General features: G+C 44.3%; 1 protein-coding gene across 2 annotated transcripts in view; it reads right to left on the bottom strand.

Moving 5' to 3' along the window:
* Positions 1 to 16,594, bottom strand: part of LOC133344209 (microtubule-actin cross-linking factor 1-like) — a 151,372-nt gene that overhangs the window by 80,498 nt on the left and 54,280 nt on the right. Inside the window, exons 1-5 of one of the 2 annotated variants that reach the window (XM_061554253.1) lie at positions 13,531 to 16,406; positions 11,496 to 11,654; positions 9,373 to 9,461; positions 8,619 to 8,742; positions 62 to 7,567 (exon numbers count right to left, since the gene is read on the bottom strand). In XM_061554253.1, coding sequence (XP_061410237.1) covers positions 62 to 7,567; positions 8,619 to 8,742; positions 9,373 to 9,461; positions 11,496 to 11,654; positions 13,531 to 16,311 — 10,659 coding nt within the window. In that variant the 5' untranslated portion in view covers positions 16,312 to 16,406. Of the gene's footprint in view, positions 1 to 61; positions 7,568 to 8,618; positions 8,743 to 9,372; positions 9,462 to 11,495; positions 11,655 to 13,530; positions 16,407 to 16,594 lie in introns of those variants that run through there. The other variant, XM_061554252.1, reaches the window with a different exon arrangement.

Genomic DNA, 16,594 nt, shown 5'->3' with positions numbered 1-16,594 from the left:
ATATTTGCAATTAATGGGATACCATGAAGAAAAGTGCAATAATAATGTATTCACATATTACCTCTTTGCCAATGACGATGTCCACGTTGTTGCTGCCGCCCTCCTGCTGTATATCTTTAGCGGTGGCATTCTTGGAAAGGTCACCTTCAAGAGGCGTAAGCTTCTCTTCAATTTGACAAGCTGCCTGCACTGGCACCTCTTGAAATAGGCTCTGATCTAATGGCTTTTCTTTCGTATCACCGGTATCAAGTAAACTGTCATTCAATGGCAAAGGAGTTGGCTCTAACTTTGAAGCTTCTGTTGCAGCGAAGACTTTTCCAGATGACACGCTTGCATCTTTGGGTTCCACTCTCAATTGACCTTGTACTTGCTCAATCATTTCAGAAGGCGGCGTATCGTCCGTGCTATGAGGACGATCATCATCATGTTTCAAGGTCCCTCTCTCTTGTTGGCTCACATTAGATGATATATCTCTCCCCCCATGAGAATCACCTTCATATTTCACTGGATCTGGCTCTTGTCGATTCGCACAAGGAGAAGGTGTATCTTTCGCACTTTGGGAATCATCATCTTCATGGTGCAGTGTGTCTCGCTCTTGTTGGTTTGCATTATAAGAGGCATCTAGCTCAATTACATTAAAAGGGTCATGTTTTTCAGCATTAGGTTTTATTATCTCTGGCTTTTGTTGACCTGCACTAGAAGTTGGATCTTCCCCCCTATAATGGTCGTATTCTTTTTTCAATGTATCTTGCTCTTGTTGATTTGCACTTGAAACAAATGTATCTTTCTCACTGTGAGGATCGTGATCTTCACGTTTCACCATCCCTTGCTCTTGCTGGCTTGCATCAGAAGGGACATCTTTTACACTCTCAGAATCATCTTCCTGTTTAACCGTGTCTCTCTCTTGCTGACTTGCATCAGACGGAACATCTTTTACACTCTCAGAATCATCTTCCTGTTTTGCCGTGTCTCTCTCTTGCTGACTTGCATCAGAAGGGACATCTTTTACACTCTCAAAATCATCTTCCTGTTTTGCCGTGTCTCTCTCTTGCTGGCTTGCATCAGACGGGACATCTTTTACACTCTCAGAATTATCTTCCTGTTTTGCCGCATCTCTCTCTTGCTGGCTTGTATCAGAAGGGACATCTTTTACACTCTCAGAATCATCTTCATGTTTTACCGTGTCTCTCTCTTGCTGACTTGCATCAGAAGGGACATCTTTTACACTCTCAAAATCATCTTCCTGTTTTGCCGTGTCTCTCTCTTGCTGGCTTGCATCAGACGGGACATCTTTTACACTCTCAGAATTATCTTCCTGTTTTGCCGCATCTCTCTCTTGCTGGCTTGTATCAGAAGGGACATCTTTTACACTCTCAGAATCATCTTCATGTTTTACCGTGTCTCTCTCTTGCTGGCTTGCATCAGACAGGACATCTTTGACACTCTCAAAATCATCTTCATGTTTTACCGTGTCTCTCTTTTGCTGGCTTGTATCAGACGGGACATCTTTTACACTCTCAGAATCATCTTCCTGTTTCACCGTGTCTCTCTCTTGCTGGCTTGCATCAGAAGGGACATCTCTTACACTCTCAGAATCATCTTCATGTTTCTCCGTGTCTCTCTCTTGCTGGCTTGCATCAGACGGGACATCTTTTACACTCTCATAATCATCTTCCTGTTTAACCGTGTCTCTCTCTTGCTGGCTTGCATCAGAAGGGACATCTCTTACACTCTCAGAATCATCTTCATGTTTCTCCGTGTCTCTCTCTTGCTGGCTTGCATCAGACGGGACATATTTTACACTCTCAGATTCATCATCATGTTTCTCCGTGTCTCTCTTTTGCTGGCTTGCATCAGACGGGACATCTTTTACACTCTCAGAATCATCTTCATGTTTCTCCGTGTCTCTCTCTTGCTGGCTTACATCAGACGGGACATCTTTTACACTCTCATAATCATCTTCCTGTTTAACCGTGTCTCTCTCTTGCTGGCTTGCATCAGACGGGACATCTTTGACACTCTCAGAATCATCTTCCTGTTTCACCGTGTCTCTCTCTTGCTGACTTGCATCAGAAGGGACATCTCTTAAACTCTCAGAATCATCTTCATGTTTAACCGTGTCTCTCTCTTGCTGGCTTGTATCAGACGGGACATCTTTTACACTCTCAGAATTATCTTCATGGTTGTCCGTGTCTCTCTCTTGCTGGCTTGCATCAGAAGGGACATCTTTTACACTCTGAGAAACATCTTCCTGTTTAACCGTGTCTCTCTCTTGCTGGCTTGCATCAGGAGGGACATCTTTTACACTCTGAGAAACATCTTCCTGTTTAACCGTGTCTCTCTCTTGCTGGCTTGCATCAGAAGGGACATCTTTTACACTCTCAGAATCATCTTCATGTTTTACTGTGTCTCTCTCTTGCTGGCTTGCATCAGAAGGGACATCTTTTACACTCTCAGAATCATCTTCATGTTTTACTGTGTCTCTCTCTTGCTGGCTTGCATCAGAAGGGACATCTTTTACACTCTCAGAATCATCTTCCTGTTTTACCGTGTCTATCTCTTGTTGGCTTGCGTCAGACGGGACATCTTTCACACTCTCAGAATCATCTTCATGTTTTACCGTGTCTCTCTCTTGCTGGCTTGCATCAGACGGGGCATCTTTTACACTCTCAGAATCATCATCATGTTTCTCCGTGTCTCTCTCTTGCTGGCTTGCATCAGACGGGACATCTTTTACACTCTCAGAATCATCTTCATGTTTTACCGTGTCTCTCTCTTGCTGGCTTGCATCAGACGGGACATCTTTTACACTCTCAGAAACATCTTCATGTTTCGCCGTGTCTCTCTCTTGCTGGCTTGCATCAGAAGGGACATCTTTAACACTCTCAGAATCATCTTCATGTTTTACTGTGTCTCTCTCTTGCTGGCTTGCATCAGACGGGACATCTTTTACACTCTCAGAATCATCATCATGTTTTACCGTGTCTCTCTCTTGCTGGCTTGCATCAGACGGGACATCTTTTACACTTTCAGAATCATCTTCATGTTTCACCGTATCTCTCTCTTGCTGACTTGCATCAGATGGGACATCTTTTACACTCTCAGAATCATCTTCATGTTTTACCGTGTCTCTCTCTTGCTGGCTTGCATCAGACGGGACATCTTTTACACTCTCAGAATAATCTTCATGTTTTGCCGTGTCTCTCTCTTGCTGGCTTGCATCAGAAGGGAGATCGTTTACACTTTCAGAATCATCTTCCTGTTTTGCCGTGTCTCTCTCTTGATGGCTTGCATCAGACGAAGGGACATCTTTTACACTCTCAGAATCATCTTCCTGTTTTGCCGTGTCTCTCTCTTGCTGGCTTGCATCAGAAGGGACATCTTTTACACTCTCAGAATCATCTTCATGTTTCTCCGTGTCTCTCTCTTGCTGGCTTGCATCAGACGGGACATCTTTTACACTCTGAGAAACATCTTCCTGTTTTGCTGTGTCTCTCTCTTGCTGACTTGCATCAGAAGGGACATCTTTTACACTCTCAGAATCATCTTCATGTTTTACTGTGTCTCTCTCTTGCTGGCTTGCATCAGAAGGGACATCTTTTACACTCTCAGAATCATCTTCATGTTTTACTGTGTCTCTCTCTTGCTGGCTTGCATCAGAAGGGACATCTTTTACACTCTCAGAATCATCTTCATGTTTTACCGTGTCTCTCTCTTGCTGGCTTGCATCAGACGGGACATCTTTGACACTCTCAGAATCATGATCATGTTTCTCTGTGTCTCTCTTTTGCTGGCTTGCATCAGAAGAGACATCCTGCCCAGTGTGAGAATCCTCATGCGTCTGCTGTACTCCCGTTTGCCCTTGCTTTACCTCAGCAGTGGAAACCGTTTCAGACACCACTTTAACATCATCAGGTTTTACACTGACTTGGCCTTGACCCATTTCAGGAGAATGAATATTGTTCCTATTTTGACATTCTTCATCGGTACTTTTCACACCGTGTCGCTCATGTTTCACAACTTCATGGAAGGAAACCTCTTCTCCTGTGAGAGGTTGCTCATCTGAGCATTCATCACCTCCTCGCTGCTCCTCAACTTCACAAGTTAGAGAAACGCCTTCCTCATGTTCGCTCGTCTCGTGCCTGCGTTGCTCTTGATCCTGTTCCAACTCTTCAATGTCAACCACGTGAACGGGCGTGTCCTCCAAATAGTTCTCAGTGGTTTCCGTTGCTTTCATTTGCTCTCTCTTCTCACATTCACCCACCACTCCTGAAGCTCCTTCAACCACAACTCCATCAGGCCGTTCGCTCGGCACACCTGCAATGTCTTTCTCGAAAGGAACACACGTTCCAAACTCATTGTTCACATCCTCACTTTCAACCTTTTCAACATGCGTCATTGAGCCTTTGACATGACTACCATCAACTGCTTTCACAGTTACGGTCTCATCTTTAAGATTACATTTTCCTGAAGAGTTAAATAGTGTATCGTCGTCTTTGTGCGGACCTACAACATTGTCCGTTTGGAATTTTCCAGTAACAACATCTGTCTCAGTCACCTTTGCATCGGTGTCTCTTTCCTCTTCTTCACCTTTAATTTCAAGCAGCATCACCTCCTCACCAACCTTCTTGACCATCTCTACAGCAGGCAGTGCAGGAGCAGGCTTTGCTTCGGAGCAAATGGCAACGGCGTGTTTGTCATCCTGGCAACTTTCTGAGCTAACGCTACCAGAAGACAATCTTGTATCATCGTTCACCATTTGGTCAGCGGATAACAATAATTCTGCTTCTGAAGGAACGGCCGTTTTCATTTTCTGTAATCCCGATACATCTTTGACCAGCTCTTGATTCACCACGTTGTTCAACTCATCCTTCGTGGTGAAATTCATCGCACTCTGGCCATTATTTGCTTCTGTTTGTTCGGTGTGGGCTTGTAATATGTTGGCTGTTGTCTCTCCGTGCCATTTGTCTGTAGCTAAATTGGAGCTAATATTGTCATTTGGTTCGGTTTGATCATCAAAAACATTTGAGGCAATCTCTGGCTCCCGTAAGGGATGACTGATCATATGGAGGCTCTCTCCATCCTGGCTCATTTCATCAGTGTCCGAGCATTCAACAACGCTTTGAAAAATATCCTCAAGGTCCAACACATTTCCTATTTCCTCCGAGGTAGTTTCCTTTATATCATGAGTGATATACTCCTTCTCATCATCATCATCAGTATGTTTTAGTAACTCACTATTTATATTTTTTGACTTAGTTAACTCAGGAGGTTCAAAAGGCATCTTTTCTTGTTTAATATGTAGGCCCACAGGCTTCTGCAACGCTTCCGCTTCATCAATATTGGAAACCCGCACATCTTTTGACTGCCGTGCTCCATCTTCAGAAACCACGACAGCAGTTTCAGCAAGTTGCCCTACATCATGAAATGTTTCTTTTTCAACCAAGCAATCATCTCTCGGGACATTCTCCTCTCGCTCATCTTCATCGGAGTGCTCTTTCAACTTCCGCTCGACGTCCTCTGCGTTCGGGCTACAACCTACATTTTGCAAATCGATACGCTGCGTCTTATCTTTCTCGGCATCAACGTGCATCTTTGGAACGTACACTTCACCACCTGCTACATCCACTTCACTCACTACACCACGATCGTGATCTGCCCTGTTTTGATCAAAGGCACTTTCAATGTTTTGCATAGGGGTCAGGTTTCCATCTGTCTCGGAGCGTTTGCGATTACCTTCAGCTCCTTCCAATGGCATTTCCTCCAGATGTTTTTCTTCATTGAAGATGGCCTCATCAGACAGTGACAGAACATTCTCAAGAATTGTGTTGTCTTCGGTTGCGTCCACGGACCTGTAGCCCGAATCTTTACTCAGTGCAGATGCTTCTTTTTCAGTCAGTGCAGTGCTCTCCTCTTTTTCTTTCATGCACAAGTCTATGTTGCCAACATCTGAAAGTGCTTTTGTAAGGGAAGCACACATTTCAATCACCTTCATGTCACCCATCTCATCTGCAGATCCATGCTGCTGGCTATCAACATCAGTGCTTAATGTAAAATCTTGCGCATCACTTGATATCCGTGGCATTTCCCCTTTATTACTTTCTTTCTCACACGGCAGTAATTCAGTCACCCTGTTCTCTTCACGAGCTAGGTTCTCATCAGAAAACGTTTGTTCGTTAATGTCCATCTCTACGTGGCTTCCTTCGATTACCCCTCTGGTCAGGCATGTAACGCCAGCATCCATCACTATTAGCCTGTGCCCTGTTTTAGTGTCCATGTAACTGTGATCCAGAACGTATTTAAGCAGAAGATGTTCTTCATCCACTTCACTGCCATGTTCCTCTGCATCTCCTACAGAAGCATCTTGCTGAATTTGACAGGGCTGCTGCTTGAGGAATGGATTTTCATCTGGCACAAGGATCCCCTTCAGGCTATCACTAATCGCAATGTCCAGCACAGATCTTTTGGCAGACTCCTTTATCGACAACACTCCGCCAGCCTCAGGTACATAAAGCCCAGCCACATAATGGCGGTTTTCCAAAACCTTCAGTGCTGTGTCCGTACTAATAGCATCCTGATGTAGTGCAGTTGAGACTGGCATCAGCTCCCCAGACTCCACCCAAATGAGACCTCTGAATGCCTGCAGAGATTCCAAAACAACCAGGGCACTTGTTGGAGAGATTATGTTTTGAGCCACAGCTTCATCCACAGAGAGTCTCTGACCACAGGAGGGATCCACAATTCCGCCAGACATGACTTGCTGCACTAGCAGTGAGGACATCGTCTCGTGGTCGATAAGGTTATGGTTCACAGCTTCTTCTGCAGTCATCCTGCGCCCTGTCCTAGGATCAACAATGCCCCCTGCGAAAAGCTGGCATTCCAAAAGACGAAGCATCACGTGCCTGTCGATAAGCCCTTCGTGAACTGCCCTGAGTACACTGACCTTTCTACCAGACTTTAGGCAAATAATTCCTGCTGTCGTCTGCCCGACAGGCAAAAGCTTTTGGCCAGTTTCCTCATGGTAAATACATCGCTGCAACAGCTCCGAGAGAGACACTTTCTCGAGTGAATTGGGATCGAGTAGGCTCTGGCAGGTCTTGTTCCTCTCCAGCAGCTTGGAGAGGAACTGTGGTGTTATTAAGTTCAGCTGGGATGCCTTCTCCAGTGACAGGTCATCGGTGAAATCCTTGTGAATTAATCCTCCTGTTGCAAGCTGTGCTTCTAGAATCTTCACCCCAATGGCTTCTGGGATCTGTCCTGTGTCCACAGCTGTTACGACGGGCAGATGATGTATACGGTCAAGTGGAATGGCACTGACCGCTTGTCGATGGAGCTGAATAATTTCTAAACGACCGTGAATGTGGTCATCAATGAGCCCCCTGTGCAAGGCCTCTTTCAGTGAGATCACCTGGTTTGCACGTGGATCGACCAAACCACTCAAAATAACTTGCGTTTCTAACAGTGTCAGGCCAGTCTCGTGATCAAGGAGCCCTTTCTTGACCGCATGATATATTGAGAAGACTTCTGACGTGCCTTGGTTAATTATTCCGGCAATTGCCACATTACCCTGCAAAGCCAAAAGAGATTAAACAGCATCAATGTGGAAACTACGCGTACACAAGGGATTTTTTTAGCAAACAGAAACAATAGCAACATAAATACGTAATTAAGCAGCAAAAATCGTCATTAAAACTGCCAAAAAATATGCAATTGATATAAATGAATGCGAAAAACCGAAAGGCAGTTGTAAAGCAAGTAAAAAATAATGTAAAATTGACAACGTATGTACTTACCAAAACAAAAGGATGTCACACAAGCGGTGCAAGCATTTTTGTCAAGGGTCAATGCCAACAGCATGACAGGTGAAAGGGGATAAGGAAGCTGGTCCAGCATGCTTCTTTAGAACTCACAACACAATGGCTTTGTGACACAGAAGCATCAGTTAGTTAACGGCAAGTAAAAAAATGTTAACTTGAACCTCCAGACTCGATGTGGGGAGACACACACGGACGTTTTGTTGTTCTTTGCAAACACGCGAGACATTTCTTTGTTAAAGTTCAGACCATGCTGTGCATGTTTATGGCAAGCCACACGATGTACTCGTGAAGGTAAGTAAAACACCAGTGCCCTGCTGTGTGTTACTTTCTGCTTCCAGTGCAAGGTGGCGGTGCTTGAATACAAATGTCCCAATGGTGCAGCGGTGGTAGTAGTAGCTGATTCATGACAAGGATTTACTTTTTTCGCCTGTATTGTTGCAAATTTGAATTTCGCTCAAAATGTAAGGACCCATACTGGTATGCAATTAAAAATAAATTCACAAAAAAACACACGCATATAACAGGATTAAAACCTATGGTGCAATAACCCCACCATGCACGTTTATAAAGGAGAGCAATGCAACACATTTGAAAAAATAACAAAAAATGAACGAGCTGAGCATGCACGCATCAACAAAAACACACGTTAAGGTGCAACCAAAAAACAATGAACATTCCGACATTCCGTTTAATGAAAATGCAGCGTTAAAAAAAATCACCGCATTAATGTCTGCAACGCAACACGACGACCATGCTTGTCCTGTGCCAACCCAGCATCACCGAGACCGAGCAATACGCTACCTTGCGCTGCGCTTCCTTGTGCAGCTGTTGCAACTCCTCTGCCGACTGCTCGCACAGCTGCTGGTAGGTTTGCTTGAGGTTGTCAAGCTTGGCCTGAATTTCGGCCTTCTGTTCTTCCGATAGCCTTCATGCACAGCACAGGAAAAAGCAGAATTTAGTTGTTTTTCCCCAACGGCAAGTTAATTGCGCAATTTGTGATATGTATATATGCATCGGAAAAACACCAAAAATCTTTGAGCTCAGATAATGCCCCACCAAACTTAACCCAAACCTGGAACGCAGAGTGGTATTGTGCACTGCAGCACTATGCACCTGGCCACCAAAGTTCCTTCTTTGCCCTCGTCTAGGAGGCCGCTTTCCTATCTTACAGCAGTTACATGCTAATTTCTCACATTAACAGCACTAGCCCTGGCCACTTCTTTATGACCCTTGGGCTACACCCATTTCAAACCTTTTAAAACAGTCTGCCTCAGCAGCAGACCATGCTTTCCCACCTGATGACGGATGCTTGTGTTGCGCCTTAAACGTCGTGATATATTTTTATTTTATACCTAACTTTACCGAAAGAACCAAAGAGAATGGGTATTAATACATAAAACTACTAATATTATAAATACATACAATTAAAAGAAACATTGTTAAATCAAAGCATTAATTAACATTTACTGTACCTACAACAGCCCGTCGTTAACAGGAGTGGTCGTTAAGAGGGGTTGTCTACTGTATAATAACCATGAAAAACGTGGACACTCACTTGCTGCCGTTTTGAGCCAAAAACAGCTCCGTCTGTCGAATGGCCTCAGCAACAGCATCCTTCTGGGAGGACAGCTGGTCAACCAAACTCTGCAAGAATGGAGCAAAATGTGAGAGTTCATTAGCACAGACAAAGATTAATCGAAATGCAATTGTAATGATTTTAGATTCCAAAGAACACAGGATGGGATGTTATTATCCTTTGTGCAAGCACTTCCAAGAGTTCATGAACAGTGAGCCTGGTGAAATTTGGGGAGCGCATCGTCAGTAGTGAACCTTTGGGTCCTAGGGTGTTTCGGCCTTTCATACTATACACCCTCCCCAAAGGCGGCCAGCGACAGGGTGATCAATCAATTTTAGATTATACAGCATTTACGTAGAGACGCATGTAGAGTTTGTTTCATACTGAGAATGACAGAGTAAATCCAGTGATTTTTTTTGAAAGATTACTGTGAAGTGCCATGTGTTCTAAGTGCGTAAAAAGGCTTGATAATTATTACCATTTTGGCAAATATCGTGAAAATTACTGAATATTTGACATTTTTATTCTGTACGTGTATTTATTATACCATTGCTGGATGTAGGTCTAGGTCTACCTAGATCTTTCGGTAATGGGGGGGGGGGGGGTTGTTTGACCATACTTCCTCACGTTGTTCATTGTGGGTCGGTGCAGGGAGGCCAGGACTGGCTCATGACGATCATCGCCACTTTAGTCGTGACCGGGAATCGAACTCAGATATGACAGGGTTCGTGGTGCAGTTTGTTCAACACTGCATCACCGCTCCACCCTTATCTCGATATAGAAGGGCTGATAAAGCACTGCTTTGTAGCTCGAACACAATAAGATAACATTGTGGCTGAAGGCCATTCTTTAGAAGGGCAACTGTCGAAATATGTTACTTATTTCAGACCAATGGTAGGGGGAGGGGATATGCATCAACGTATCAATTAAAATCGTTCTAAAGCTCATGATGCATCAGATCCTGTTGTGCAGATTTAGTTCACGAGGACCCCTGCAACCACTAAAGGTGCTACAGCGCAAAACGATGTGAGAACAAAAGTGTGATTCTTTAATCAAATTGTGCCCCCTACTCAAGACGAACGGAATCGCCAGGATTGTGCATAATTACAGGCATATTTTACACATTTTTAATTTGTGGACGTGTTCGCTAATGTTGAAGGTGCTAAAAGACATTTAACAACTGATGCTTCAACACCACTGCCAATGCAATGCTTCACTGTTCTTGTCAACTTACATATGTATGCACTGTAATTCAGAATATTGGATAATGTGGCAAGGCCAGAGCCCTGATATGTGTCGAATTAACAAGGGTTTACTGTATACTCTTTGGTTCTTTCGGTAAAGTCACGTAGGTAGAAATAAAATCAATTAATCACGACGTTTCGATCGCAACACAAGCGACCGTCATCAGGAGGAACCGATACAACTGCTGATTTCAGCAGTCAAGCAGGACAACTGCTGTCCAAGCAGGACAACTGCTGAAATCAGCAGTCGTCCTGCTGTATCGGTTTCGCCTGATGACGGTCGCTTGTGTAGCGATCGAAACGTCGTGATTTATTTTATTTTTCGATTTAAAGCTTTCGTTATTTTATTATGTTTTATTATTATATTATTATATTATTTTATTATTATTTTATTTTTATTATTTTATTTTATTTCTACCGACGTGACTTTAACCGAAATAACCAAAGAGTATTTGATTCCTGCGGTCACGAAAGCTTCAAATCAGGGTTTACTGTATGTTGAACTTTTTTCGCACAATATGGAAAGGTGGTCACAAATGACACCTGCTCGTTACGGCGTTCTTGCCTGCCGAGGGGCTATGTTGTCGGCAAAGTGCAGTGCAGCAAAATGCATATTGTACTGTGTTACACCCCAACGTCTATGCTCCCCGCCTTCAACAACCAGCAACTGACCAACGTGGCGAAGTATGGCCAAACAACTCGCACGACCTGCACGGCGTGGGGGAGGCCCTCATCCGTCAGTGCGATGAATTCACGTAAAGGGATACGCACATGCACGTACGTACGTACGTAAGAGTTTCGCGCGCGCGTCGAACAAATATCGCGCAATCACGAAACATTTGAACGCATCCTCCTCACCTGCTGCTCATTGCAGCTCTGGTCCAGCAGCTCAGAGCTGGGACTGAGGCCACTGGACTGCGCTCGTCTGCTCTGGAGATTCTCGCCGATGCCCGACACCCACGAGAGAAGCTCGTCCACCTTTGACAGGTGACCTTCTCTGGACTGTTCCAGGGACGTCTGGGTGGGCGGCGAGGATGCCGAGAATCCGGTTAGTGGCGCAAAAATAAAAAATTGTACACGTGATTTTTTTTTTTTGTGGTCGTCGTCGTCACATTTCAACGTCAAAACACCAACGTCTCAAGGTGGAGTTAAGCTTGGCAATTGAAAATACAAGCACGGTGCATGCAGAGTTCAACGCAGTTTCTGCGAAAGTGTCGAGACTGTACGGTGCTACAGTTATATGTTTCAGGACGGTTTTATATTTGCAATGACTTTCATGTACTTTTTATTGAAATATAATTTGCATATCTGTAACACCGTAGAGTAACACTTTCAAATTGGAAAAGTTCACCTTTTCACAATTTTAGGCAAATATAATGCCAAGCATGCATACCAAGCAGCTGCACAACTCCCACTTTTGGCCATAAAACTGGAATTTTTTTCTATAATTCTCCACAGATAATTCAAAGGGAGTGTGAAAGGCATAGTACAACATATAGGGCACTACACCTCGTTAGCAGATGGGACATATCCAATAGTTTTAATGAGAAATTTGTATAAAGAGCCTTCGCATATCTTAAAAGTTGTTGCAGCTTGGTAATACACTTTGAGCAAGATTAACACACCCTACTTTAGACATAACACACACATTCAGAGCATCACCACCATTAAACACCAACAAACTCTCAGTCAACGGAAGCAAAACGTTCCAAGAATTTAAGCGTTGCAAAAATATGCACTCGCCATTTTGGCTCATGCCAGTTTTGTTGTTTTCCTTGTCAAAACATTGAAATTTCCATCATTTGGTTAAGTACGGATGTAACGAAAAAAATACATATGGCACATCCCGATAAAGTGAATACACGTGTGGATGAATAAAGACAAACAAGTTGCTGCTGTCACAGTTTTGTACAAAATGCACACCAACCACTGCCCCACAGACCTCCAGGCCATGCTTCCACCCCCGTATGAAAGACGCCGTGCCACGCGCTTCTGCACAACCCTGTCAAGTCTCGCCCTAGCCCACCAGTTGCCAGAACATGCTCCCTGGACAGAAGCTTCCTTAGATCTGCTGTCCGGATATGGTATGGAAATGCCTCCCTGAACACATTGTCGGCAAAATCACTGATTCTGGTCTTCAGGCCTTCAAATGCCGAGCACACACATGGATATCTCCTAACGTCACCATACGCCTTGTCGGGACTATTCAGTCATTGAGCTGCAGTGAACCAATGATTATGCCGATTAGAAGTACTAATGTGTGATATGGCTGTTGTTCACAATTATACCCAATTAAAAACATCCAATACAACGTTGATACTAGACACTGGATAGCCCCAACGTTGAGATTAAAAGTAAAAGTTGCAGCTAGCTTTGTTTTAGGAGCTGAACGCCATGAGAAATTCGCACAATAGGTTTGGCTCTTAACGTGACACAAGTACACACACACACACAGGTTTGTTTCAACATTGTACTCCACACATATGTTGAGCACTGGTTTTAATTAAAAAAAACACTGCACAAAGCTTAGTGGCTAGAGAGGGACAGCAGGGATGGAGATGACCTTGAAAGTGAAACCACAGCAAGGAAAAACAGAATATATTGCATTGAAAGCACCCAACCCAAGTGTATTTCCAGAAGAGAGGAATAAAAAGTAAAATTTTACACAAATATTCAAATGATGGACTGTAACTGAATGAGTTGCTTCCATGCACATAGTTATTGCTAATATACATTTATCAAATTAGCTTGGATGCTACACATTTACAGGGTACATACCTCAAAGAATTAGTTTCCCCCCCCATTTGTTTTGTTAATGAATACATAATAATGCGCAAAGTATCACAAAGTGATTATTAAACCGATAACATATGCAGCTTTGAGTGCTACGCACCACACTGCAAGATGCTTGAGCTTTCGGGCTGTTATCACAGGAGAGGTCATCATCATCGCTGTCCCCTAGCAGTGTCTTGTCCAGCCCAAAGTACACAGCAACCCCATTGCGAGGGCACTCTACCAGTTCATTCTGTGGCACCAAGCAGCCTTGCTCCTTCTGCCACCGTTGTGCCCAGGAGAAATTGTAGAAGCTGTTCTCAGACATTGAAGGCTTCTCCCCTTTTTCGTGTTCAAAATAAGATCTCTTCTCACTTTGTGGAGCACCCTCAATCGTCTGGGAGGTTCCGGTGACATTTTTCCCTTCTTGGTTGTACAATTCACTTTCGCAGATATCGAGAGGAGCACACGGTTCATCTTCACGATGCTGGTTTGAAGCCTTAATGCATAGGCCTTCGTCAGAATAAACACACTTTAAATTCTGTGTTGATGGAGATGTAGTTTTGGAGCCACTTACATTTCCATACGATAAACCTTCTACACCAAGGGTGTTTACTACGTCTGTGATTGCGGGGATGACATTTTCTTTGGTTGGCTGTGCCATATAATCAGCCAAACTTCCAGAAGAATAAACTACTGATGTGACATTTATTTTCGAACTGTCAAAATCAGTATCGGACATCTTATTTGGAGGTGACCCTGGTGGTGACTTTTTCAAAATATAGTAGGTTACATTTTCATCATCTTTAACTTCCGCATTTTGTTTTTCAGGAGGGGTAAGGTAATCATGTCCATGGTGATGCTCAATTAATTGCTCAGGTGTATTTCCAAGCATGGACCCATCGACGTGATCATGGGAAATGGCATAGCTAGACAAAGGAGGGGATCGATATGTTCCAGCCGAATTGAACAAGTTGGCACTGCCGTCTGCCGCCTTTACTTTGTGCGAAGCGCCATCGCAGGAAGGCTGGAGGGATCGGCTGGAATCTGACTCGGCAACGTGCATCATCATTTCGGGAGCCTCCGTGTCCGAGAGCAATTTAGAACTCTCAGACACGGAGCCCACCCCTAAAAAATGATCGGACTCGTTAGAAAGCATCGTAGGAGAAGTCGCAACCCTCTGACCAGAACTAAAACTAGTCTGACCAGAAAATGTATGAGTGCTAAACCCTGTGCTATGGCCACCACTGTCAACAGAACTTGAACCTGAGCCAAAGAAGGAAGTGCTTCCAAAGCTCGAGCTAGACCCAGACACAGCAATGGCCTGCTGGGCCGACACTCCCAAGCTGGTCAGCGTAGAAGCTTCGAGGAACCTTAAGCCGGTCGGGGCGTCTATCTTGGAACGATCCATCGCCTCCTTGTAGGATATTTTTGCTTTTGTTTTAGGGCAAATCATGTATTTTGCGTAAGCGTACACATTGCGCAGTTTCTTGATCATTACCTCGCTAATTGTGCCCTTCCGAAGAGCTTCATCAATTGGCACTCGGCCTTTTATACCAGGTTCAATGAGGCCTCCTGTTAAGTACTGCACCTCAAGATATCTCTGCCCTGCCTCAGTATACAAGGAACCTTTTTTCATGGCCTGCGCTGTGGAAATGACAGTTTTATTACGGGCATCTTCAAACCCTTTGAACGCCTTCTCAGCGAGTTGAATCCTTTCTTTCATTATTTTATCAATAAGATGTTTTGCAACTGCTTCATCAAGGGAATATCTCTGCCCTGTTGCTGGATCTATGATTCCCCCAGTGCATGCCTGAGCCTCAAATAGCTTTTGACCCGTTGATCCATCAACTAAATGTCTCTTCATTGCTTCTTTGATGGTAATGTATTCCTTTTCGTGAAGATCTAAAATCCCTGCGACTGGCGTGGTTTCCTCTGTGGGGTCATTGAATGAACACAAGCTGCCATATTCCACAAACACATCACTACTGCCAGTTTGTGGTGATCTTGGAGATGATGGTTGGACTTCATGGACAGGCGCGCTTGCACTCAGCATACCGGCCAATTCTGAGACAGAAATAGATCCTTCCTTGTACTGTTTAAAGCTAGCCTCGGTTAATATGCCTTTCGCAAGTGCATCATCAATGTTAAACTCTTTTCCGGACTTGCTGTCCATCAAAAGAGTGGAGACACTGCCGTCTGGCATTATTGTTACAGTTTCTTTCCACTCACCTTCTTGTTCTGTGAGCTTATAATATGTGTGCACATCAATGAAACCTTTTCGGTATGCCTCATACACAGTCATTTCCCTCTTTGTATCGGGATCTATGATAATGATCTTACGGGCCCGTACAGATGATTTGGACGAGGGTCTCCTGTCCTTTTCCTTTTCTTTCACCGGAAGCAGAGATAAACCAAATTCTGAATCGCACACACATTTGCCCAACAGGTCTTTGTAACTGATTTTGTCACCCGTGTCTGGGTCATGAAAACCTTTGGCTTGCTCGCCAACGCCTGACAAAATTCGGAACATATCCGTGTCTATGACATTGTGCTCATAAGCCATTTTCAGAGGAAGGCGAATGCTTGCCTGTGGCTCAATTATCCCACCTGTGGCCGCCTGTACCTCCAACAAATTAACAGCCATAACCTTCAAATCGGGTCTTTTCTGTAATACCCTCTGCAGTGTCAGCACTTTCCCCGTGAGCATATCAGTAAAGCCTGTTGCAATTTTTTCAGCAGTGAGCAGCTTTTCGCGAAATTCAGAGCCAACCAACCCCTTCCTGAAAGCATCATCTACCGTCAGCTTGCCATTGTTAGCCGGGTCTAATATGTAGCCAGTGGCAGCCTGAGCCTCGAGCAATTCCAAGGCAGTGGTCGGGCTTAGAATCCCTCGTTTCATTGCACTGTAAATGCCCACCTTTTCATTCGTGGACTCAACAAGGATCCCAGCAATTCCCACCGCCGCTCTGTAATTGCGATTTCAGAGACTGCGATATTTCCTCGAGGGTCACTGTCCCCTGCAAGACTGAGAAGCTTTCGCCTCGCTTAGCAATCCGGCGTTAATCAGTGCCTCCAGACTAACTGGGCGTCTCACTCCTTGGACGCCGATGAGCTTTTTCCTGTCAATCTTCGGACCCTTGCCCTCAATAATTTCTATGATTATGATGATAATTGTCTCCACG

Source organism: Lethenteron reissneri, chromosome 19 (genome assembly GCF_015708825.2).
Source record: "Lethenteron reissneri isolate LAM-NWPU_2019-01 chromosome 19, ASM1570882v1, whole genome shotgun sequence".
In the NCBI taxonomy this organism is placed as follows: domain Eukaryota; kingdom Metazoa; phylum Chordata; class Hyperoartia; order Petromyzontiformes; family Petromyzontidae; genus Lethenteron; species Lethenteron reissneri.
The sequence above is the reverse complement of the archived record's forward strand: the minus strand, read 5'-3'. Positions and strand labels throughout refer to the sequence as shown.